The sequence below is a fragment of the Ambystoma mexicanum genome, chromosome 8 (assembly GCF_040938575.1).
Source record: "Ambystoma mexicanum isolate Mex_15411 chromosome 8, UKY_AmexF1_1, whole genome shotgun sequence".
Taxonomy (NCBI): Eukaryota; Metazoa; Chordata; class Amphibia; order Caudata; family Ambystomatidae; genus Ambystoma; species Ambystoma mexicanum.
Genome location: NC_090929.1, coordinates 405,177,120 through 405,203,081, shown reverse-complemented (window position 1 = coordinate 405,203,081; position 25,962 = coordinate 405,177,120). Strand labels below are relative to the sequence as shown.

General features: G+C 42.7%; 1 protein-coding gene across 1 annotated transcript in view; it reads right to left on the bottom strand.

Annotated features, from left to right (window-relative positions):
* Positions 1–663: 663 nt before the first annotated feature.
* Positions 664–25,962, bottom strand: part of LOC138471995 (prostaglandin G/H synthase 1-like) — a 633,283-nt gene continuing 607,984 nt past the window's right edge. The window contains exons 10-11 of the mRNA XM_069609901.1: positions 6,706–6,853; positions 664–1,069 (exon numbers count right to left, since the gene is read on the bottom strand). Of these exons, the coding sequence (XP_069466002.1) occupies positions 702–1,069; positions 6,706–6,853 (516 nt within the window). The 3' untranslated portion in view covers positions 664–701. The remainder of the gene's footprint in view (positions 1,070–6,705; positions 6,854–25,962) is intronic.

Sequence of the window (25,962 nt, the reverse complement as noted above, 5' to 3'; positions counted from 1 at the left end):
TCCTATAACAAACACGTATTAATGAGCCCCCATTGTTCAAACACATTTAACATATTTGTGTAGTTTGAAATCTGCTTACCCCTTTAACCAATCTCTGAAACCGCTTTGGCATTTAGTTAATATAGTGTACTCTTTTGATATTAACATTTGTGCAGATCTAAAGATCTTAACTGGTTTGCGCAGTCTTTGTTGATAATTGGAGAGTCCATCAGCTCTGGTGGGATTAAGCTTTGAAGGCGACCAAAGCTACAAGAAAGCGAGGCAGGTGTCCCCATGAGGGGTTGATGTTCCTCCTCAGGTGACAGCTGATGATTTGGGAGTGTGGTCAGAGCTTGGTGAAATCACATTAACCCCCTAATCCTTCTCCCTCTGCTGCTTTTAGGGCTTGGTCATGGACCTGTAATGTGCGGCTTCTAAAAAGTCATGGTACAAACACATGGATCAGGTGGCAGATATTAGACAGATATGCCAAACATACCGTGAAAACTTTAAATTAAAAATCTGTATTTCTCCATTGAAATCAATACCATTTGAGCAATTTGCTTTAAATGCTTCTTGCAAACATTTGTTGAGTGGGCAGTGACTTCAACCAGGAATAGTAACATTTCAAATATACGGTTCAAAAATATATTAACCACATTTACATAAACACCGCCAAGAACATTTGTTTTAAACGTTTATTCCAGATCTGGGCAGGGACGCTAGAGCTCTGTGGACGGTTTTGCTCCTAAGGCCTCTTGTTCTTGCTTTTGGGCGACACCACTTGGAACATGAAAGGCGACATTCGGGGGGCAGTGTTTTACATTGAGGCACACAAGTTTCTGCAGTGAAGCACTGTTGACTATGTCAAAGCCAGTCTTCCCCCCAAACGTGCTGGGTTTCCAGTACTCCGGTGAGCAGATGGGGTTTCCCATGAGTCCTTTAAGAGAAAACGGGGCTCCCATCTCCACCATGCTCTCGCCAAAAATCGAATTTGGCTGCGGCTTTTCTACGATCAATCCGGGATAAAATTCCAGGGCATCGATATCTCCATATAACTCCTCCAGCTCTTGCGCCATCGTTTCCTCTCCTGTGTAAGACAAACGGAGTTGTTGATTAGTGCATGTGGATTTCTTTTGTTTAACACTCTGACCCTTTTTTGGGAAGGGGACATCAAATTGTCATGTTACATAATAACTAGGAACTCTGTCCTCACAACTCTAGGAGGCTTGACTCAAACACATTCTATGATGGATGCAGTCTCGAGGCCACTATACCCATATCCTATACCTAGCAGATACATAGGTGTCAATGAGCCCAACAAACATTAATGCGATGAAAACATACACAAAGCCTTTAAGGAGACATGTGCCTTTAGTCACACAAAGGGCCTGATTCACAGAATCGGGCCCCAAGGCCCACTAGCAAACATTTCTCTGTAGGGCTCAGCTGCACACAATTCATACATTTATACAAGTTCACACTTAATTCGTACGTTTTTACACTTCTACACATACACAAACATTTTCCACTAAAATTACTGCTTTTCTAGATATGCACGTTTTCTGATGATTATTAATCCAAAAAATGTATATATATATATATATATATTTCGTAAATGCCTGAAAACACTGAAACATTGCCTTCTGGTATATTTCAGTGAAAGCAGGTCCACGAGTCAACTTCACATTGCATTGTTCTGCTTCTTGCTCTGTAGCAAACGTGAGCATGCATGGTTGGTGTGTAACCCCGTACACAGCTGCGCCTCTTTTGAATGATACCTTTTAGAAATGAGGACAAGCGTCAGCCCTTCATTCCAAATTAAGTTCCCATATTTACTGAGTACTCGGTCGAAACACGCCAAGTGGACAGAGAGCTAGAGAGAGAAATACAGAGAGAGACAAGGAGAAACAGAGTGACAGAAAGAGAGAGAAAGAGAGGGAGAGACAGAGAATAAAAGACGGAGAGAGAATGGCAGAGAGAGAAAAAGATAGACGAAGAGGAAGAGAGAATGGAGAGAGGAAAGGAGAGACAGTGAGAGAGGAAGTGTGACAGTCTATGAGACACGGAGAAAGAGAAAGAGAATGAGAGAGAGAAAGAGTGAGAGGAAGAGAGTCAGCCAGAGCGAGATGAAGAGAGATCAGGATACAAAGAGGGCAGAGCAGGACAGCAGATGGAGAAGAAGTCAGAGAAAGCAAGGGAGAGGAGGAAAGAAGGGATGACACATTGCTGCTGAGCAAGTAGGCAGGGTGCATGAAAAAGGGGCATGTCTCTTAAGAAGAGACAGAAATAAGTGCCAGCCACTTAAAAACGTCCTGCTACCCCTCCTCGTCTGTGCCACCTAACCCCCACTGTGCACCAAGGCATCCACGACAAACCTCTGTGCCACCTAGCCATTACCATTGCTACTGGACAATGTAATTTGGTATCTGAGGGCATGGCATCTCCTTGAATCTCTCTCATGTCTGCCCTGAGGTACCCTCACCCTCGTTCCTCTGTTTGAGCCCTCCTGTGTTTAATGCACCATAGCCTGCTCCATCGGTCCTTATTATGCATGTTTCCTAGGAATATCTCTCCAGTGCCATACTGCATCACTCTGCCACTTCTGTGCTCCTTCCTAAATGACACCCCTTCATCTACTGGTCTCTCTGCTGCACTGGTGCTTTTGCCAGGGTAAAATTGCACACCCACGCTGTGGTAATCCAGCGGCCCCCAACAATTCCACCTTCTAGCTATGCTGATGTACCCTCCACAAAACCTCACCCAGGAGTATGGTTCCCGCAGCGCACCTGCCTATCTCCCTGTGACAGGTTGCCTCCCCACACCCCAGTGATTTAAAGAAATTATTCCAAGCATTCCACTGAAATACTTAATATGGGATTTATTTAAATCTGGAGACAATTCTGGTGTTTGGCCTTTTCCATGCATGAGCCAAGTCCTGAGAAATTCTGGAGAGTGGGCACCCTTGGTGCGAACCAGCAGAGCTGATTGAAGCTGAGATTAAAGACTTTCCAGTTGGTAGCAACGTGTTGGGTGATGTGTACTAGACATGTGCAATTCACAGTAATGCTTTAAAGCGATTATTGGGGGAAGGCAACAGGCCCTCCCCCTTTCATGGGGGCTATTGGATCTATAACGTATTGAGCAATGCCATCAGCAAACAATCCCAATAACTCCATGAAGTGTCAGCAACTTCCTAAAAATGTTTGTCGAAACCCTGGAAACTCCCGCACCCCATTTCTAGAACTTCTGCGATCTACTTTACATCTGTTAATGTTTAGACCTTACAAGACCACAACAGTGTTTACCCCTACACTACACTATATACCCATCACACCGAATGCAACCTTTGCAATTTTGCACCATAAATACGGCATCGGACGATCTCCATATCATAACGTTTCCATTCTAAAATAATGACCCTGCTTCGGAGAAGCTGCTAACTGTACACAGTACATTTCCTATGTGCAAACTGTATGCGCAATTAATCTGTGTTCACTGTTTGCCCATTACATTTCTCTTAAAAGTAATGCACACCTGCCTGAGGATTCAGGAAGCCACCCTTTAATATCCTTTCTGCTTGGCCACTACCACTGAGATCAGCCATAAGGATGCCACTGCCCCAATGCAACTGGTGCATTGTATTTCCTGTGTGCTATAAACCCGCTGCTTGGGGCAGCCGCACACCCCAGAACGTATGCTGTTGCTTGAACTCTGTATGCGACTACAGCGTGCCAGTCCTGAGATCAGCCCAATATCTCATAATCACAGGTATGGGTGGCTCAGTATTAAATCAACAGATAAAGCAACACCTATGGAGTCTAGTTGCGCCCGATGGGCTGTTAATGGGTAGGTAGGAAGGGGTGCTAATGCAGATAACCACAGAACGAAAATATGCCTTAAAAATGAGTGATTGGTCAAAGGGAGGGAGTGATCATTTGGTCTCGAAGTTGACAAAATGAGGGTAGGCCTTTTTGGGACCGTAGGTGAAATGTAAATGTGAGAGAATATTTAGAACAGCATTCAAAGTGCCTACCCTACTAATAACTCCCCAACTCTCCAAAACACAGGACACCCCCTCCCACCCATTACATAACTAACGTGAAACAAAACATGAAACCAGACAAAAAAAAAAAACTACAGTCACTCTGCCATCTCTCCACAACACCCTAAAGACACAGCAAACTCCTGCATACACGCGCCCACAAAACAAATGCCTAACTACTAACAGGTAAGGTGGAAGTTCTGAGCACATCCATTGCTATGCTCCGGAGGCCCATGCCACGTCTACATTACTCACATATTTTTCCGCTGTGCTCTGAAACTGCCATTGGGCTGTGCCTAGCGCGCCCGCACATTTTTGTGGGTAGGCAGTGCATTGAACTTGAGTGTGTTTGAGCATGGCCAATGCATTGAATTTGGATGCATTTGAGGGTGGCCAATGCATTGAATTTGGATGCATTTGAGGGTGGCCAATGCATTGAATTTGGATGCATTTGAGGGTGGCCAATGCATTGAATTTGGATGCATTTGAGGGTGGCCAATGCATTGAATTTGGATGCATTTGAGGGTGCCCAATGTATTGAATATGGACGAGTTTGAGGGTAGCCCTATGCATTGAAATTGGATGTAGTTCAGGGGTAGCAAAAGTAATGAATTAAGATGTATCTCAAGGGTAGCTAATGAATTGAATTAGGATGTATTTAAGGGTAGGCAAGGTACTGAATTTAGTAGAAAGCAGATACCTCTAATGAGGGACATATACATGCTCCTACGTAAAACAGGACCCTTTAAAAGCATATATATATATCATGCAAGCACACAGCATAGTGAACGTTAAGACAACTTTTTAATCCTTCCATGAAAAACCTGGAACAAATTTCACAGTAAAATATCAAGTCAGCTGCCCCGGCATTGCCAATTTCTGAATATTTCATGGATGACTTCACATTTTCATTTATTTTTGTTTTTAACAGCTTTTGACAAGGGGGAACAGACATCTTAAAATTGGCTACTTCGATTTTCAATATGTTTTGTTATTCCCTAGCTATTATCATGAATTGGTGCATTGACAAAATTGAAAACTCAATCTGGGCAATTTCAGTTTCCGATTTAAGATTCATCTATGCATGACGCATGTGCATCTTTTATACAAGTGAACCTGTAAAACATTTTTTTTTTTACATTCAGGCTATTATACCTATGAAAACTCACATCAAAGTTAGGACTGACTTTGATTTGAGTTTTCATATCTATACCAGATGTATAGGAGATTTAAAATACGAATTTGTCCGAAATGTAAAACTCTTATATGCCTCTGATACACATGAACTCACATCAAAGTCTGAGCTCACTTTAATGTGAGATTTTATTCGTCTAGGAAAAGTATACAACAAAAGCAGAAAGAATGTATCTTTTATATATATACACGAATAGTACACATGTGTGGGAGACATACATTTAATGCATGAACAGTAATATACATCAGAAAATTAACATGATAATCAGGACTGACTTTGATGTCAGTTTTCAGGAGATGTAAATTGGGTACATGTATAGACTATACAATTCTTAAGGGCCTTTGATACGTACATAAACTCACACCAAACTCAAATCAGGCTTCAATGTGAGTTTTCATATGTAACGTGTAGGACATGTGCACTTTACTTATATGCGATACACTCACATGTCAGACACTTACACACGAAACACTCATGCACCTTACACCACACACACTTACTACACATGCACTTATGAACACACACTCTTACAACAGACACTCCTACAACATATATAACACACATACATATGAGACACTCACTTATGACACACACTTACAATACATGCTTTTATGACGCATGCAGTTATCACACACACTTACGAGACACACTTATGACACACGCTAATACAATGCACCCACTTACCACACATATGCAGACACTTTCAACACATACACTCATACCACATGCTCTTACAACACACACGCTTATTGCATATGCACTTATGACACACTGCCACCCAGTTGCTTACATATTGAAAGTCTAGAAGACTCACACTAAATTAATAGACATGTACTTTTATGTACTTTACGTACTCCTAAACTACTATACATATACACCACTATACGTATAAAAACGTACATGAAAAATTAGGACTCTCTTTACTGCTCATTTTCATATGTATAAAATACATACACAAAATGTAAATGTTGGAAATTTGTGAAATGTAAACCTTACGGCGTGTGTGCTCAAACTCTGATACACTCATACTACATTCACTTATACAACACACACTCATACGCTATACACCATGACTCCCCCCACATAAAGACTCATTTTATTTTTATCTTTTTGAAAACATTTGAAAATAATGGTTAAGGTAAATCTCACAAAAAACAAAAGTCTACAAAGCACGGGAATAACAAAGTTGTGGTATAAACACACACTTGAGAGAACTACAAATTGAACCGTAAAACTAGGAAGTATAAACACTCACTCAATACCACTATAAATCCAACCTTATGTCATGTAGTTAACAGTGAAAGGATAATTCTTAAGGATGTTGTTTTAACATGTACAACGTGTATATTTAAACTACAACTAATTGGTGTTTCCAAGGTCTGCAAATAACACAATATGGAATAATAGCAATCCAAAAAAGCAAAGAGTGCCATAGGGGACAATAACAAGGATTCAATGGTATTTGTTGTGCGCTCGTGTATCTCACCAGTCAATTCCTGGAATGAAGTGTAAGGCTTTAAGTTGAATCTCTTTCTGTATTGATTGAAGGACTGCAGCCGAAGCTCCCGGGATTCTTCAATGACCCCAACTGCCACTCTTAAAATATGCTTATTAATGTTATGTCCTCCACCGATCTAAAACAGGCAAAAACATACATGATTAACGATTGTGTATCTGGTATATACACTTTCTACATTTCAGGCAGGTATGTTATTTCATGGTAAAACAGATATGAAAATGCAAGCCAAGACCTATGTACGCAATAGAATATTGTGCTAAAACCCTGAAAAGCTAGTACATGGATTTGTTGTGGTACAGGCTAATGTCAACCAACCTCTTTTCACTTATGTTGGCTCTGGTTAAATTCCTGATAACTTTTGCGAAGATTGAAGAGGTAATGTCTGAAGCTCAGCTAGAGGTACAAAACTATACCCAACAACCCTATGATTTTGATAACTCCATTGGAGCACTATGCCATCTTATAGATCAATTCTTCTCTCCTTTATTAATTTATTCTGTGCACTTAACTCCTAATTTTCTGAAATTGCTGGGACATGGCAATTTCTTGAACCTTTACTGCGCGATTTAATGTTTTAAGAATTATGAGAAAGGTAGAAAAGCATAGGAATATAATGATGTTTTGACTTTACTTTTCTCTATGATAAATGATAAGTAAAGTCTTATGTTGTGATTTGATATAATGCTATGAGTCAATGTAAAAGTACTCTGTGTACTCAAAACATTTGTTTTAATAAAAAATATATAGATGGATTTTAATCTTAATAAAGCCATTAATGATTGGATCTGCAAGTTTAAACAACAGCATCCTTTTAACCATATTAGAACACGTTATCTCTTTAGACAATCTGAAACCGCAGAACCGAGATCTAAGATCTAACCACAGTAGAAGCCTGCATTCCATGCTTCTTCTTTGCTCTTCTTGCAGCTTCTGTCTCTTTAGCTGATCAGCAAGCTTGAAATGAAAGCTCAAATTGCCTGTAAAGGCTGCTTTCCCAGCTTCCCCTTTGAATGTTTATACAATGGCACAGGTGAAGGAGACAAGGATAAGCTGTTTCCCAGGATGCCCCAGGTGAGATTGCCCTTTATTCATTCCTGTATAAGAAGATCTAGTAGCATTAGAGCCCTTCCCATTAGACTATTACCACTGGCTCTATTGTGTTCTATGTGACCTTCGCCCTTGTTAAAGACTTTCAGCTTCTAATTGGGAGAGCTAACTTGGTTGGCGGTCCCCTACCACACAATAGTCTCAGCTGGTAACAGGAGAATTGTGGAAATTCCATTACAGAAAATGCAGTGACAGATGACAGTAATGTGGCGATACATCGAGGCGGCTCACCAACTCGGTCGGTAATGTTTTACTGCCAGGTTACGGGCCCGAGCGATGGTGTATATCACCATTAGCAACCTTGTAGTTCCCTATGAAGGTGCTAATGGTTATTTTCTTAGAAAGAAAACGTACCTTAGTTCCCGAGGTGACATTCAACAAGGAAATGGACTTCGGAGACTATGGCGTTGGGTGACACTGCACCCAGGCTGCTCATATTGCAGGCTTGTACTAGACAATACAGCCCACGTTCCAAGCATGCTGATAAGCCAGTGCCCCCTTCCAGGGGGCTAATGGCTGGTAAAACTCTTAATAGCGTTATAAACCTCACAAGGATGGTAATACCTGGTGACGTTATGGTCCCTCAAACTCTTTTAAGGCCCCCACTGTGCTCACTCCATTACTTTGATTTCGCAGGCCCGTAATACCTGGTACGATTCTCGTTGTGCATCTAAAAAGCTATTTTCTAACACATAAGCTATTCAATAGAATGTCTATGTTACCATTCATGCTCTTAAAAGTGTATATCTGTTATTATGTTCCTATTTAATCAAATATTGTAATCATTTGCATGAAATAGCCAATGATTTGAATCTGATCTTTGTTAAAACTAGATGCTGTTAAATTGAGAGAAAATAATACAAAATTAAAGTCTGCTTACCACCATCAGGAAAGTTTCCTGGTGTGTACTCATTTACCCTTACAATAAAATTTGTCTGTATTAATTGGTATTAATCAAACACATATACATTGCTAAGAGATTGTCGGTTATCGATTTGGCTGTGTTCATGGATATGGACGCTGCTGCAAGTAAAGTTCACAAGCGATGCTGGTTTATATATCAATGAACTGATGACAGGCATAGGAGGGATAAGTCACAAAATGTTCAAATTTCATGTGTTTAAACCCAACCATCACAGTAAGAATGTATATACAGGTTTTGATTAAGAATGAGAGATTGTGAAAGCCTGGGGACAAATCTCCCTGTAGCTTTCCATGAAGACTGCTGTCCAGAGTACCGCCTCCAAGGAGGTCATTAGCTGCTATCAGAATCATATTTCAATATGACTTAATCTCCTGATCCCTTCTTTAGAAAAAAAAAAAGTTAGACTAATCCGCAAGAACTGAAAGGCTAAGAACCTTTTTTAATTGTACAACTTAAAATATTTAAAATAGTTACAAAGAATTCCATACTTTCCTGGTGTCATTTCATTTCGAGAAACTGACTGGGATAAAATGTTTGTATTGCTAACTCTTGCTTAATCTCGGTGATGATGCCCAAAATGATAATTTCCAAAAAGAGTTAAGTAGTTTTGATTTGATTTTTTTATTTTTTATATTTATAAAGTGCACCAAACGAAATGAACCGTATATCGGCGCAGATGACACAACTAAAGGTAGATAAAAAAAAATAGAGAAAGATCCCAGATGAAATACGACCATCTACCTAAAAAGGAAAGTCTTCAGTGCCTGGCGAAATTGAAGAAGTGAGCTCATAGTTCTTCATGATAGTGGCAGAGAATTCCAAAACCTGGGACCAAAGACGGAGAATCTTCTGTCACCTCTGGTTATAAAAACCGAGTGAGGGATAGTAAGAAGATGTCCGTCACAAGATCGCAGTTGTCTCATAGGTTGATATGGCTGTATTAGCTCTTGTAAATACAGTGGAGCAATGCCATTAACACATTTATAGACAATACAAGCTGTCTTGAATTTGATACGATCATCGACTGATAGCCAATGCAGCTTCCAGCGAAAAGGTGAAACAGGATCAGTTTTCCGCAACCTTAATATTTGTCTGATGACCGCATTTTGTGCCCTCTAAAGCCGCTGAAGCTGTTTGGTAGGAATACCCAACAATTGACTATTGCATAATAAAGCTCCTACCACAGATGCATGATCTTTGGTTGGTATATAGGGGAGTGCTTGACGTAGCATTCGGAGGACAAAATGTACTGCTTTAGTCTTGGCTCCCACCTGAGCTTCAGAGCCCAGGTCTTCTTGCCATATACAACCCAGATTTTTTACTTTGGATACAAATTTAAGACTCTTGCCCAAGAGTAATGGAATAGGCAGCTTCTTGGCTGCTGACAACCGGTTTTTAGGTCCAAATAGAATTAATTAAGTTTTAGCAGCATTAAGTTGCAAATAATTCTTGGACATCCAGCTGCCTATTTCTTCCAAGCAAAGCCCTAGTTTGTTAAACGCCTCCTGAAATTTGCAGATTCATATGAAGATCTGGGTGTCATCAGCATATGAATGAAAATTCAGCCCATAGCGTCTCAGAATTTCAAGTAATGGCCGAATATACAAATTGACAACAGTGGGGACAGGGAGGATCCCTGTGGAACCCCACAGTTCAAGCAAATAAGGTCGGACTTTGAAGTTATGGACTGAGTTTAAATTATTCATAGACCTACTAACTCACAGAAACATGCTTTAGTTCTTTTGTTCACTAAAAATTATATTTTTGTTATGACTTTGTAGATCCTCTTCCATCTCCAGCCCCTGTTCCCCTATCCCTGCCCCTCTCAGACTGAAAAGATACGGGAACTCATTTCCATGACATTTCTCGCTGAGCAAAGGCACTCATCGGAAATGCACTGATCAGTCTCTGGCTGTGGCCATTGGTGGTGTTTTCACTCTTCCGTGCTACCTCCACCCATCAACCAGTGCTTTGATTTGGGGTAAAGAATCAATTGCACCAGGATGCATGTTAAGCATTTAACGTGGATGTCAACAAGCTGAATGGAAGCGACAACAACTTCCTTCCATAGAGCACAACATACATGATAGAACATTTAGCTCTTCCTATCTTAAGGCTATATGGAAAGCCAAACAACATTTGTCCGCTTCAATTACAACAAAGGTCATTCAAGTAAAGTTGTTTTAATTGGTACAGGAATTGATTTCCCCACCTTTCCGTGAGACTCTTCTAGCCCCCTCTAATTATCCATGGTTGGTCCTTTCAAATTTGCTTGTGGGTAAAGCTAAAAGGCAGAAGCAAATCGGAAAACAGGATGCCAGTCCAAATAATCCATCAATCTTACTGACTGGACTAGTGGCCACAGACATAAGCGTTTAGTCATACATATACAGAGCCCTTGTTTCAAATGTTCATTTGTTTTCAATGACGTTATTGCTCCCTTGCTTAACAAACATAAACCGACAGACTCCCTAGTAGACCCCAATGTTTCTTTGCTATTGTTAGATATGGCACATAGCTTTCCCCTTTTTTTAGGGATATCCTGAAGGACTCTCTGGTTGAAGTTGTAGTTTTACACCTTCCTTTAAGACAGAGTTCATTTGTTCTCTCGAGAAAAAAGCTAATTTGGATCCCGAGGATGAGCCCACCTTTTATCCAATAGCAGTTTTGCCAGCTGTTTTAAAGGTTTTGGAAAGTATTGTGGTCTCTCAACTGCAACCATTTCTTGACGCTCATCCATTATTTAATTGGATCCAGTGCAGATTCAGACCACGTTATGGCACAGAATCAGCTCTTCTTGAGGTATGGAACTGCAGACAAAACAAGGATGAGCCCGTTGATGAAGTTCTCAGTGGCCTTCGCCAGTGTTGATTTTTTCCATCCTTTTATCCCCCGGCTGTCAGGTGTGGCCAGAGAAGGGCCCTACAGACTTCATTGGTTTTTCTCCTTCTTATCAGATGGGTCCATATCCATTTCACGGGGCTCATTTAAGGTGCCTCCCAGGATTGCCACCTCGGGGGTGGGGAGGAGCGTTGGGGGCAGGGGGTCAGGGCCATAGGGTTCCCCATTATTCCACATTCTCTATAATCTATGTAGGAGCCCACTGATCCATCTTGTTGACTCCTACAGATTGGCCAGGCATTAACTATTAGCTGGTGGCCTACTTCACTTTGTATGCAAAGCTGGTCTTCAGTTCAGCATGACCGTGCCAGGCGCAATTGGAAATCGGCCTTTGACGGATCACCGAAAATATCTCTGCTAGTCGGCACTAAGGCTACTGTTGTACTCATGGCACGAACACAGAAGTAGTGCATTCCTTTAGGGCTCGAAAAGCCATTGCAGTGCCATGAATTCTCCTGCTGAAGTGTGCCTGATGGTGCAAGAATACATACCACCTTAATGAAAGTGTTTTTTGGCGAGCTGGCTTTCAAGCAATAGGGACAAATAGTAGGACATGTTTTATGGTAAACATAACACAACCTGCTGATCCTCTGGGCATGGCGACTTGGGCAGCTTCTTGTATTCACCTGTTAGCGACAGCCGGGTGGCGAGTTGAGAAGTGAAGGATTCCAGCACTAAACCTGCTCCTCCGTCAGTTTAATCTGAATTAAAAGTCTTAAAGATAGCAGCCATTTTTTATTCTGCTAGAAGAACTGATTTCTATTGCAAATTATTCTTTGTTCCCGCCAAGCTTTGCCATTTGACCCATCTTGCATATTTTGCATTTGAATGTTTCCATTTAAAAATTCGATTATTTCCTAACATAGTTGAAGTGCAATAACTTCATGACATTTTCTTTTCCCACACAATGCCTTCTACTGGACCGCGCAATGACAAGTGAGTGAAGTTGCTGTAGTGATGTGAAGGAGTTTCCATGCTGCGTTTGAAATAGATTTTTGGAGCTGGATTTTGGTGCACCAAATCTTTGTGATCCCAGATATTCCTAGAGAAGGGCAAAAACCTCACACCAGTTTCATGCCGTCAGCCCAGACCTTGCAGAATGCAATAGTACTTCGGTAATCTTATCTTATCTTAACTTATAAAATACAACGTTTGCCCGAAGGTATCTTGGTGCTAACTTAAACAAGTAGAAGAAAAGAAAGTTAAAAAAGATAAGTCTTCAGGGATCTCCTGAACACGTAGCCGTTCATCTTCTGAAGGGCTAGAGGGAGAGAATTCCACAATACGGCCCTAGCGATCGAAAAAGACCGACCACTAACCCGAGTTAGCCTGAAGAGAGCGACCTCTGCCAGAAAGACATCTGCAGAGTGCAAGGACTGGCGAGGCACGTAGAACCTGAACTTTGCCTGCAGATAGACCACCCTGTCCCATGAACGGCATGAAAGACCAGATGAAGTGCCTTAAATTGAACCCGTCTCACCTCTGGTAAACAATGAAGGCTACGTAAAACCAGGGAGATATGGGCGCTGCTAAAAGTAGATGTAGCCACGTGGGCCACGGAATTATGCAGAATATGCAGGCGTCGAATAAGATAGGTTGGCTGTGCAAGGAGCAACGAGTTACAATCATCCAAAGAAGATAGCACCTGGGAGGAATCCTCCGGTCCCCAAAGATGGGAAGGCAGACATGATAGAACCTTGCGCAGCAGCTTTCATTTAAGATGCCCTACCTGGCAAATTGCGCCGACCTGTGCTGCCATCGATAAGAATGAGGTAATGTTTACCCCTGAATCTTTCACCATTGGCACTGGGATAGGGCAAGGACCAAGCAAAGAGGGCCAACAGAGAGGTGACCAAAGAGCAGCAGCTTCAGAAGATCCCACCACCAATACCTCCATCTTTCCCCCGTTCAGTTTCTGCCAGTTGGTAAACATCCACTCTCCCACAACCTCCAAGCAAGTCCTAAGCCCGACAGCCGTCTCTGGTACTGCCAAGTCCAGACGAACCAGGATCTGTGCATCATAAGCATAGGCCTAGCAAGTGAAGCCATGGGATGCAATGAGCTTAGTAAGTGGCTAAACAGACATTGAACAGAACTGGGGACACCACAAGAAAGTGCGGTAGGGGCAGACCGAAAAGGTGGGAGAGAAAGAGACAGGAAATGGTCAAATAGAAAAAAAGACGTGAACCAGGACAGCACTACACCAGAGAGGCCAGCCCCAGTGAGGCCGATCAGCCCTGTGCTGGTTTGATCATGCCGTCGAGCGATATCATCCACCACTGAGACCAGAACCCTTCTATGCCATGACCTGGCCGGACCCCAGACTGAGATGGGTGAAAAACAGAAGATTTCTCCAAAAAAGCAGTAAGAAGATGACAGACCATTGATTCAAGCAACTTCATCAAAAACAGAAGTAAATGGATAGGCTGAAAGTTAGCAAGCACCGAAGAATCAAGTGCAGGTTTTTTTCAATATGGGGCTTCACCAAAGCATGCTTGAGAGAAGCTGGAATAAAACCAGTTGGTAATGTTGAGCCCCAGTCAGGGACAGCAAGATGACGAGTGCCAGACCTTCTGCCACTCTCCAGACCAGTGACCACCTACCAACGCTTCTTAGAATTCTATAACTATTTGTAGGAATTAATAAGACCAGTGGACGGGCAGGAAATGGCATGACATGAGGCCAATCTCCACAGCAGTCACTATCTTGTGAGTCAGGTTCCCTCCAGTGGTGAGGCGAGAACTGGTGCAACAGAGAAGAGAGTGCCTGCCGCGATGCCCTTCTGTGGGACAAACCTAATGAGCGATGAATGCCCAGGAACATATTGGCATGCTACACAGTTATCTTCCACCAACAGATCGTACACCACCTTTAACAGAAAAGGTGTTACCCATGTAATGCAATTGAATGGGTACAGTTTCAAGCAGGTTGGTACAATAACTTCACTGGCTGTATAAACTGAATGTTATGGTAACTCAGACTGGAAGGAGTCCAACTGCTAGGGCGGGTCAGGTTCTTCCAGTGGGAGCCACACCATTTGCCACATGCATCAGAGAAAGGCAGGGGTACCCAGCCAGATCCTGGGCAGCAGCGTCATTCTCTGGAGTATGCAGCAACTCCTAGTGATGTTCATGATGCGTGAATGGTGGAAATCAGCAGAGAGAGATTGCACGAGGAAAGAGCGCAAGCGAGAAAGATAGCATTAGTCAGGGTATAATAAGTGAGGTACAGCAAGTTGTAGTGCCAACGCTTAATAACATTTGTTTTAAAACAGCTTGTTGATATTTATAGATGCTTCAATAGCATTTCATACAATTTGCAGGTTCCCACTTCCTTGTCAATCAGATTGCAACAACCCATGATTGTGCGACACCTGCTGTCAGGATTTCTCTACTCTCGGCTGTGTATGGTATTTCTGTTCAAAGCACTATATTCCCTTCGAAAAATAAATACAAATATATTATTTTATCAGCAGTGGTAGCGTATATGTATTTATTCTTGCTGAACAAGAAGACAATTGTTTTGATAAGAAGCCATGTGCAAAAGGACAACAGTGAGCTGAGAAATCCTGTTAAAGTGCTTTACAATAGGTTCAATTGAACGATTACGATTAGTAGTGAAGAGGGAAAATCGAGATCAAACCCTTGCTCCCTCACCCCAGGTACATCGACAGACAGGACAGCAGGAAGAATAAGGAGCGCACTTATCACTTGAACCAGGCCCCAGCGGACCCATGGGTAACAAATATGCTGAAAGACACCCACTTCACCAACATTGCAACCTACATGCTATCAATACAGCAATACCAGAATCTACAAAACACAAGAATCCCTGTTTAAAGGCTTGCAGGTGCCTACATGAACTAACCTGAGCTAATTGCACAGTGTAAAGCCATGTTTCAGGAAAATTACAGCCAAATGCATTTGTCTCACTGAACACCAGCCGCAGTGGGGATTCGGGCTGACTTCAGCAATGCTCCTCGCAAATCCAGCTGCAGCCAAGGTCTTACAGTAATATAAGATTCCTTTCTAAAGACATTTTCGCAAGACTCGCACATCATTTGAAACATAATTGTAACAAGAATGGCTCAGCTCTGGCCAATGAACACTGAGAGCCCAGGGGCGAAAAGCCTGTTTCAGCTAAAACTGATGGGAACAAATTCATACTGCAACAATTTTAGAATTAGGTGATGGGGTGGCACAGCTAAACCAACTCACTGACGCAAAAGTCCTAATGTCCAATGGTCAGGCTTCCTATAAGGGCTACATAGGTAACCTATCACTTAGCAGCCAATAGCAGGATGAGATATGCTTCTGGGAGCTGGTCCAATTCTGTGAGGTCAGCCTGCAGTGTGTTACAGAGCTGGCTTGCAAGCCAGCCCCAAGGGAGACGGTGCCTGGATTTACGCTGTGCATAAAGCTCTCTGTTTTTTTTGCTGCCCAGAAATAAACGCAGTTTGGAACATGTCGCTGCCTGCTTGGGACTCAACTGCATTTCTTTGGGCAAAATGGGAGGTGTTTGGGTCTCCCATAGCTCAGACCCCCAGAAGCCCGGGTGGGGTTCCAACATCTCCCCAACAGTAGGTTGATGTTCTGGTGGAGGAGGGTGAAGATTGCAGTGGGAACACTGATATGGTAAAGTGCTCATCTAATGCTATGAAGTAGATCCACTCTTTCTTTCATTCATTGGGGCGATGCAGCCTCTACTTATGCTCCTGTTACCATTGGAGGGCCGCAAGGAGCTTGCATATCTCTGAATCTTTTCAACCTCTATATGGAATCACTGTGTGAAATGTTAGAAGAAAACAACTCCGCTTCACAAATTATGCTGATGACACGCAGCTTTTCTTGGAGCCGACAGGGGACCATGATCAGGACTCACAATTTAGATGTTCTCTTTAAGAAAGTAAAGCAATGGACGCTGAAGCACTGGATTTGCTTAAATTACTCTAAAAAGGGGTTAATTAACTTCTTTGGGCAAAATGGGAGGTGTTGGGGTCTCCCATAGCTCGGACCTCCAGAAGCCCGGGTGGGGGTCCAACTTCTCCCCAACAAGTTGGTGCCCTCTGTGAGGCTCATTGCAAGACATGGGTGAATGGGCACTGCCTGCACAAGCCCTGCATTGAACTGCACTCCCTGCCGCCGACTCAAGGAAGCTGTGGGACTCTTGCCTGCACCTGAAGATCACCGGAAGATGCATTAACCGGGTAAAGGCCTCGGGGGCCACTTGAAAATACCCCGCTTAAGGGCAGGTGAGAGCCCTGCAGAAGAAGGGGTCCGGTGAAGCACCTTGATGGGGAGTCCAGTAGCAGAGCAAGTGCCAGTGCAGCATAGGAAATGTAAGTGCAAGTTCAAGCAATCAGCAACATGGGCTTTGAGGGGAGGGTGTGATTGTGTGGGGTAACAATGGGCAAATGTTTTAAGTATTAGGAAGTATTGTTGAACAGTATGTGGTAGAAATGTTACATTGTATTGTCTGAATAAGGACTGGATCTTTTGTGTGTAGGGAATGCTCGGTCTTCGAAGTAAATGGTTCTGGTGAATAACCAGGACTATAGACTTGACAGGCTTGGACAGAAGTATGTAAATAGAGGTTTACCTGTGAGTCGAGCGTTGTAGTCTGGATCATGGATGATGTATTCCCGTAGTGGTTGGTTAGCTGGAGCTATCCTAGATTGCGGAAGGTGTTTGACTGGTCAAGTTTCCTGGAGAGAGGCGTTTTATCAGTGAGGCGACGCCACGGGTGCAGTTTAAAACAAACACAAGGGAATAAAGAGAATGCCCCACCCTGGGGTGTGGGAAGACAGCTGTGGTTGTAGGTATTGTAAATAGGGTGGTGGGTAATTGTATATTGTCGCAAAATTCGGCATATTGGTGGTGATCGGCACGTGAATTGTTAGTTGGGACTGGAGCAGTGACAGTGGTCCCTTCTTTATGAGGTTATTGGGTGGGGTAGTGACTCCCCACGTATCGGAGTGCCGCACTGGTTGGTCTGGGGCTTTCCTATGAATTGATGTTGTAGATCAATGAGTAGATGAGGTTCCCTGCTGATTGAGCGTTGTAGTTCAGTGCGTGGATTTTTCCCCGCAGGAGGTAGCTAGATTGTTGCCGAGTGCGGAAGATAATTGGCTAGTTAAGCTCCCCAGGTGAGGGGCGTATCACACGCGAGGCGACGCAGCGTGCGCAGTCCGATTATAAGAGTTTATTGTGGATTACTTTGCTCCAGTTGTAGCGGGAAGAAAGCTGTGGGGATTGTGGGGTTTTATTTTGGGATATTTGTGGGGTTGGAAGAAATGGGTTACTGTTCTGTGTATGCACATTTGTCTGTTCATTTGTACTGTGTTTTTAGTTTGGTGACGTCAGGTTTTGGAGAGGAAGGAGAGGTGACCCAGAGGCGGTGTGTGGAAGACACATGTGCAAGATTGTGGGGAAGTGCCGGAGAAGGCAATGGTTTGGTGAAGATGGGCTGCACGTGGAGTGCACTGGCTAAGGTGCAGAGTCAAGAAGGCTGATAGAAATTTAAGAAAAAAAAAAAAAAAGAGAAGAGAAATGTTACACTATTTTCTAACTTTTGCTCCCTGAACAGCGGACTATCGAAATTTTCAATTTGAGGTCAGGTAAAAGGTATCACACAATAGAGAAATGACTCCCCTTCAACTGTTATGTAGGACACAGCCCCATGCCAAGATAAATTAGTAAAAAAACATAGTGTGCAAAGATTTAAAAGTACTGAAGGCAAATAAATAAGACCATGGCTGCCCATAGGCGGCTTCTCCAGAGGCGTGCAGCAATTGCTACCGACACACATACACAGCACCTACAAGGGAAGAGGAAGAAAACACCTGGCTACAGTTGAACTATGGCACACGATGGAAAGGAAAGTGGTAAGGAGTCAGTAGATGCTGAACTTGCTCGAGCAGAGCGAAAAGGGGTCTCACCCTTTTGCACATCAGGGAGTGTTATATTTGCTGACACAGATGGTAAGAAAGGAATGCATTCCATGAGAGAAATGAAAGCAGCAGCAAGGGCAGATACAGGGACCATTTCAACAGATGGCACAAGCACCAACACAAGCACTGTCACCACTACATGTACAGACAGACACAACAAATGACAGCACCACCACCCCAGGACTTACAAGCATCACACCCCAGGGGCACTGCACAGCAGTCTGCACCCATACAGAACACTGACACAATAGCAAAAGTACCAGTTACATGACTGGGAGGGGTCATCTTGGTGGGGAACAACCCTTTCAAAGGACATAGATTGACATTATACCCTTAATAGGACAGCCCAAGACAAACTTGATTTGTCTCACTCTGCCACACACGCTCATGCTCCACCTCCCCAACAGAGCAGGCGAGATGCACTTCGACACACACACTCACGCACACTCAAACCTGCAGAGGACAATTGCATAGGGGTGTTGATAGGTAACAAAAAAACGTTCTTTTCTGGGTGACAGTGGGGTGACTAAGCAATGCATTAGGGAAGGGACATTTGTGATATGAGCAGACTGGCTATGACAATTTTATTAACAGACAAGCCACAACTTGTTCAACACAAGGCATACACATGTTGAAAGAAAGGAAGATTGTTTAGGTATAGTGGAGGGGCACGGTACAGAGGGGGGGGTGTATAAAGACAGCACATCACAAGAGTACATTCAGCTACATTCTGAGCGCACATCTTTCAGCAAGGAGACTGGGCAAATGCATATACAAATAACACATAGCAATTGAATGAGACACACAAGGTAGAGAAAGGTGCACTTGAGTGGGGAGGCGTACATTTCATTGACGGTTCACCACGGGAGGAGAGAAATAGGGGTAAAGGGTGGATGATCCATGTTCCCAACAGACACCATTTGGAGACAAAATAACATAGTCCAAGTAGTAATGCCCTAGCGCTTTTGAACACAGCACTGGCACAAATGCATTAGCCAACACACGTAGGGAAAGAGGTAATTGCTGCACGAATTGGAGAATAATGGTTGTATTAAAATGTGGGAGTAGATAATGGGGGAGAAATATATTGTTTAAATTTAACAGTAATAGAAATAGTGGAGTAATACAATGCTAGGCTTAAATACAGTAGTTAATAGACTAGGGTTGAACAAGTGGAAATGTAGTGGGATACAGGACATGGGAGTAAATTGTGACGGTTGCGAATGAAAGAAAGAGAGGAAATAAATAAATAAAAAAGGTGGGGTAGCGAATACCTGGTAGCACATTTCATTAGTACCAGCTTAAAGTGCCTGCAGTTCACTGCGGGGCACTCCCTGAGAAGTTGTGAGAGGAGCCATAGAAAAAAAGATTTAAAAAACACTGCGATTATCTTAACTAAGGAACATGATCCTCTTAATTTAGACACACAGCCACCCTATACGACAAACTTACCACCCTGATGTTTCCCTGTTTAGCTTGTCAGTGCCTAATGCCCACTGGACAAAAGCGCGCACTATAAATAGCTTAAAACAAAAGTAGAGTAAATATAAAGATTCAAAGGAGCATTTGTACACTAGCACCTAAATTGCGTATCTATGATCCAAGTGTGTCATGAGTATATTAACCTAAATAAAGTGCAGATGATCCAGATGTGTTAAGGATAGTGGTTGTCTACCCATTTTCCAGGTAAATTTTGAATTATTTAACAATTTATGGTCAGATCGCCACTGAACACCCACCAGATGGTGACAGGATGGTGCATAAATGTACTCCTTGGCTCCTCCCACTAGGACACTGAATAGTGTAAGAGTAGTGCATATAGGTTAGGTCCAGGAATTGAAGAATATGTAAATGCTCAGGTCTCAAACGCTTCTTTTTCATTTCTCGCCAGATACAAAGGACCCAGGGCAGGCCTGAAGACAACGGACAACTAAAACCCAATGGCTAGGGACTAGAGTGGGACATTGTGCCCTCCCGACAGACTTTGTTAGATGTGTAAGGCGTCAAGCCCTACAAAGCGGTGGCCACCCTGGCAACGAGGGAGCAACAATCAACAGGACCAACGCAACAGGTTTTCATGAACTGCAAAACAGCACGAAAACTCACGAGTTAGGGAAACATGGCCATCCTATGGTCCAACGCCCACTAGCAACTAGAATAGGGACCGACACACCCATGTCCAAAGTTTAATTGAGTTTCATATTATAATTTGTGGCCCTACAGCTGTAACACTGTTTTGTTCTTTCTCTTTTCCTCGCATATGCAGGTTGTTGCGTATGTATTGTAAGAGGATTCAATTCAGCACTACAGCTAAGTTAACGCCTAGTCTAGAAGACTGAATGAAAACCCTTATTGATATATCTTTAGGTCCAGTTCATGCGTTCTGGATGACTACCCTTATATAACACCCCTCTCTTGGAATCCCCCTGACCCCACTGAGCCAAGAAGTAGTTCTGTTTTGCAAGTTAAAAGGTTTATTTGGTAATTTAAACAATAGGTATATATATCCCACTTTATAATAAATTAATAATTGAATATCACACTTAATCTGATATGGTAAATATTACCAACGGAGAATCTGGCACTAGCACTCTTCTTATAATCACTAATGAGTTGACATGAATGGATAAGGTAACACACTGGTAAATAGGAACAAAAGTATAATGTGGTAGAGTATGCTTTATGTAAGCTCAGGTGGATGCAAGATTCAATGAATGCAGTACAGAAAATACGCAATATGATTTCAACCAAACAATGTAATCACTTTTCTCTGGCTACTCCCCTCCCCCCCTTGATGCAAGGCAAGGAAATGGAAGGAAAACACACAGTCCTCAGAAATGCAATCAACTGTAATTCAGTTCAATCCCAGCAAGCTTACAGAAAACAGATAGGAGTTTTGAAAACACAGGCAATGCTTGGATATGTGCTGGCAATGAATGAGAAATATGCTAAATTTGCTTTTAATTCCCTGATAGAGGTTCAGGGTGAGTGGTATCTAGTTAATATTAGTCCAGGCTCACACTAGCAATGATGCAGGAATGATTAGCAGGTTAAACGAATTTCTGGCAAATGGAAAGCAAAACTGCTGTCTTTTTACACGTGAAGAAATTTGCAAATCGCGGCAAAATTCGCGGATGCGCCGAGCGCTATTACAAAGGAACCGCAAGGACTATCTCTACCGTTTTGGGGTCCTAGAAAAGCCTGGGATCTCAGCTTCCAAATGAAAGTTATTGCAAGTCTCTAGCCCAAACGGTTGCGGAGATATGAGTAATTTAGTAAAGGTCGTTTTTGGTTTTGTAAATTTTAAACGCACACTTTTTCAAAATGACAAGTGACAAATTTTTGCAGCTAGAATGACAGGTGACAGCTAGGAGGCAGTTCTACTTAGGTTAAATAGATTGAATTAGATGAATTTAAACTAAGAGATGTGTTCTGAGTTTTGCTAAGTACTCACAAGAGATTTTGAACAGGAAAGCGACTTGGTCACGGACTTCAGTCTGGTCAGGTCTTTCCGGGTTCTGCTCACAGCGCCTGGCCTCTGGAACTGCTCACAGGGGTCTGGTCTCTGCTAGGCACCGGTTCTTTGGGTCTCTCTGCTCTGGATAGATTGAAGTCTCTAGTTTGGCTTTCTGGAGTTTGATGGAGGTAAGTATGGATTTTTCCGGCAGAGCTTTCAGCGGCAGATGGATTTTGAAGGTCCCTATCTGTCCTGTCTGTCTGCTTTTATGTGTTTAGAATGTGGGTGTGTTCTAGCATCACTGACCCTACCTCTCTCTCAGCTTCTAATTGGTCAAACTTCCATTTCTTACTTGATTGGGGGAATGAAATGAAGTGTCATCAGGATGAGGTCTGTTTATGATACAGAGAACCCACCCCTGTCAACTTTACACACAATCTATATCTGACCTAAAAACATATTTGCACAGGTACACATTTGTTTAAAATTACATATACATGGTGTGGCTGAATTTAGCCATGTCTATGTCCAAATCTGCTCATTCTCGGAGCTTGCATTCAAAGAGGGTACATAATTGACTTTTTAACTGCTTTTCCAATTTCCGACATGGACCCAACTTTACATACATGTGTGCAGGGGGTAGGGACATTAACTGATGAAGTTTCAGATTTTTAACATGCACACATTTAGAGTAATATCCACTTTTCCGCTAAAACCCCCCTGAACATACCACCGGTTCCTACCACGTCTTAAACTGTGGGCAGAAAAATCACAAGAATTATGGTATCATTTATAAAATTTTCACATGTCCGCTCTATGAATTATCCCCCTTTTTATAAAACCATATCCTTGCTGCAGGGGTGTGTCTTTTCAGGTCACATGGTACAGAAACCAGTCTTTCCAGTTTCTGCCAAGCCAGCTTGCTTCTCACAGGCAGTGCTCCTCCCAGCTTCTCCAGGAGGAAGCCACTTTTTACGACGTCTGTAATAAAAAACCTTTGCCTGAGTGGAGAGGGCTTTGTTCACTCTCTGGCAGAGCACAGGAAATTCAATTATCAGATAGATGGCATATCCTTAGCCTGGGCAGCAAAAGGAAGGTTGGCCTGGGAACACAGTGGTGACTCAAGTTTCACTGCTGATGGGTAGTTGCTAGGCAAAATCAAGTTCCTTAAGCCAGACCTTCAGCTAACTTTTTGTTGCTTTTAAAATAACTTGTAATTTTACACATGCAGCTAGAATGCTGATTCTAAGCGCAAAACTATGACATTTCAACAGTTACAAAGGCATGTGACACCAAACATAGGTCACTCATTTAATTTAACATTTTCGATTTTGGTGGTTTTAAATCCAGTTGTAGTTAGGCTTAAGCTGCTGACTCCATAGCATTTTTGTTATAAGCATTGTTTTTGGGCTCTTCATTTCCCAGATTTTGTAGGCACACAAAACTCCATTCTGCCAAATGTCTGCTGGTGTTCAGTGAATATTTTGCACATGTTGCAAGGTTTGAAATAGGCATTTTGCTTGCCTTCAGAAAAACACACAGAGTGGTTTTAAAACGCCGGCTTTTGGATAGTGGTGAGTACTGGTACTGCACCCATTTTTGGGATTTAAGAAATGAATTCCCCACAATTCTAGGTTGCATTTGGCAATCAGCATTGCCATTCCCAATGGTTTCAGACTACTGTGCGGGTAGTCCAATGGTGGTTTTAAAGCGCTTTGAAGCTAACCGGCGCTACTGTTTTTCCTTTGGCAGCCCATTTCCCTCATGGCAACCCGGCCTTTCATTCTCGCACTGGTGGGTGGCAAGTGAGGCAACCATTTTGGTGGGCGCACAAACTGCGCAGCTTTCCTGGATTTCGGCGCACATGTGGGTTTTCCGCCATCTTGAATTTTCTAAGCCCACAGCACCAAATGTTGTAGCAGGGTAGCTTAAACGTGGGTCAGGACACCCAACAGTATGCTGTTAGAACTGTGTAGGAAATTTCCTTAACGTTATCTCCCATTAGTCACCCTGAGGCCTACTCATTGAACCATTCTGAAGCGTTTCCCGCTCAATTTTCCCAATATGTCAGACCCCTAGAGCACTTTTCCCTGAAGTATATTTCCTCGCTTACATTGAATACAAAGCCCAAACTTGTCCACAACTTGAATACAGTGCATACACTGCCCGACCCACAATGAGAAACCCTCAACAAGAAGTGTCCGGGGGGAGGTTTCATTTTTGCCCTTCGTGATTTAGTTTGCGGAGCTTGAGGTTACGAACAAGTACTAACGTATTAACGTCTTACTTGCGATTTTCAGGCGGGCAACTTTATCATCTCATCAGCTGCAAGGACCCAGCAGCGTAAGTGGGTATGGGCAAGTAAATAAGGACTTTTATTATCATGATGGGACTCTTAATGATGAACGAAATAATGGGGGGTGGTCATTTAAAAATTATATGTACTAGTGAGCACTACTGCTGTATCCCTACTAACATTCCCTAACCCAAGCAGGAAGACTTACGGTGTCAGTGGGTGAGGAAAAAGCTGCTGCCAAAGTAAGGAGAGGTAAGGGCAGACACACAGGGAGTAAAACATACACATAACACACATAGCAGAAGCAACAAACAACATGCACACATGTACAAATTGGTAGGGACACCACTGGGGAGCGCTGTCCTGACTGCTCTTTAATAACATATGCCTTCAAAGAATTGATTACAACAGAAATTACTACAGCAGAGCACAACACCCATGTATCTCAACGTGTTAAGAAGATTGCAAGGGAAGACAGCAACATTGAGATTGATATAAAAAAAAAATGTAAAAAAAAGAGGCAATCCCCTATGAAAGAAGATTACATAAAGACACTACCAACGATGAACTACTGGCAGCTCATTGAAGAACAACAGTATGTAGCAAGTGGCCAGAGAGAGAAGAAACCACTAGCAAATGCACCAGTGAGCAAGCTGAAAAAGAAAAGAAAAAACAAAGAAGAAAAAAAAATAAAGAGAAAAATATGATAAGTGCCTAACAGAGTGGGACAAGAGAGAGAAGATGGTGACTTGGGTGGAGAATGAAGAAGGACCTATAGAAGGCACTAGCCTTAAATTACCAGCACAACAGTGAAAAGAAGTGGACGAAAATGCTGGATGCAAGAAGGTTGAGGAAAGTAGGGAGATGAGAGCAGGAACATCAGTGCTTATGGACTACTATTGAGCATATGCATCTAAAGTTCAAGAGAAACTACCACTGAATTGGGGAGGAGACTGTTCGTTGGTGCGCATCAGCATGCCCTTGTTGGTGATGCCCAAGGAAGATGTGAAGCATGACACATTCCCCAAGATGGAAAACAACAGAAGGAAGAGGAGGTGACTGCACAAAGAACAAAAAGCACAAACAACGGAAGAAGAGAAACAGACAGAGGAGTGAAGAGAGGGGGGGAATTACTTAGAGCGAGACAGAAGTACCAGCACACAAAAGACTGTTCAGCAGAATACACATGTGAACAGAGAAGGACAAGAACTGGGTAGCGTTTCCATAGCAATGGGTGCCCTCATGACTGGCTAGTCGATTGAAGGTGATAACGGAAGCACTAGTACCGAGCTCAGCATCATCGTGCAAGATCAAGATACATTGCAAGATGCGAGAGATCAACAGAACAAGAAATAGGAATGCAAATAAAAAACATGGTGAAAGGAAGAGCCGGACTAAGGGAGAAGATAGCGGTGTGCGACATGGTTCCAGCAGTAATAAAGGTGGACACTCCCTGTGATCCAAGGAAGTACGAAGAGAAGTGAGTGTGGTGGAACGCAGAAGGAGAACACTCCTACATGTACTGTTCATTGACAATAATGTGAACAATTATGGACACTTCAAAGAATTGACAAAGATATGAAGAGCGG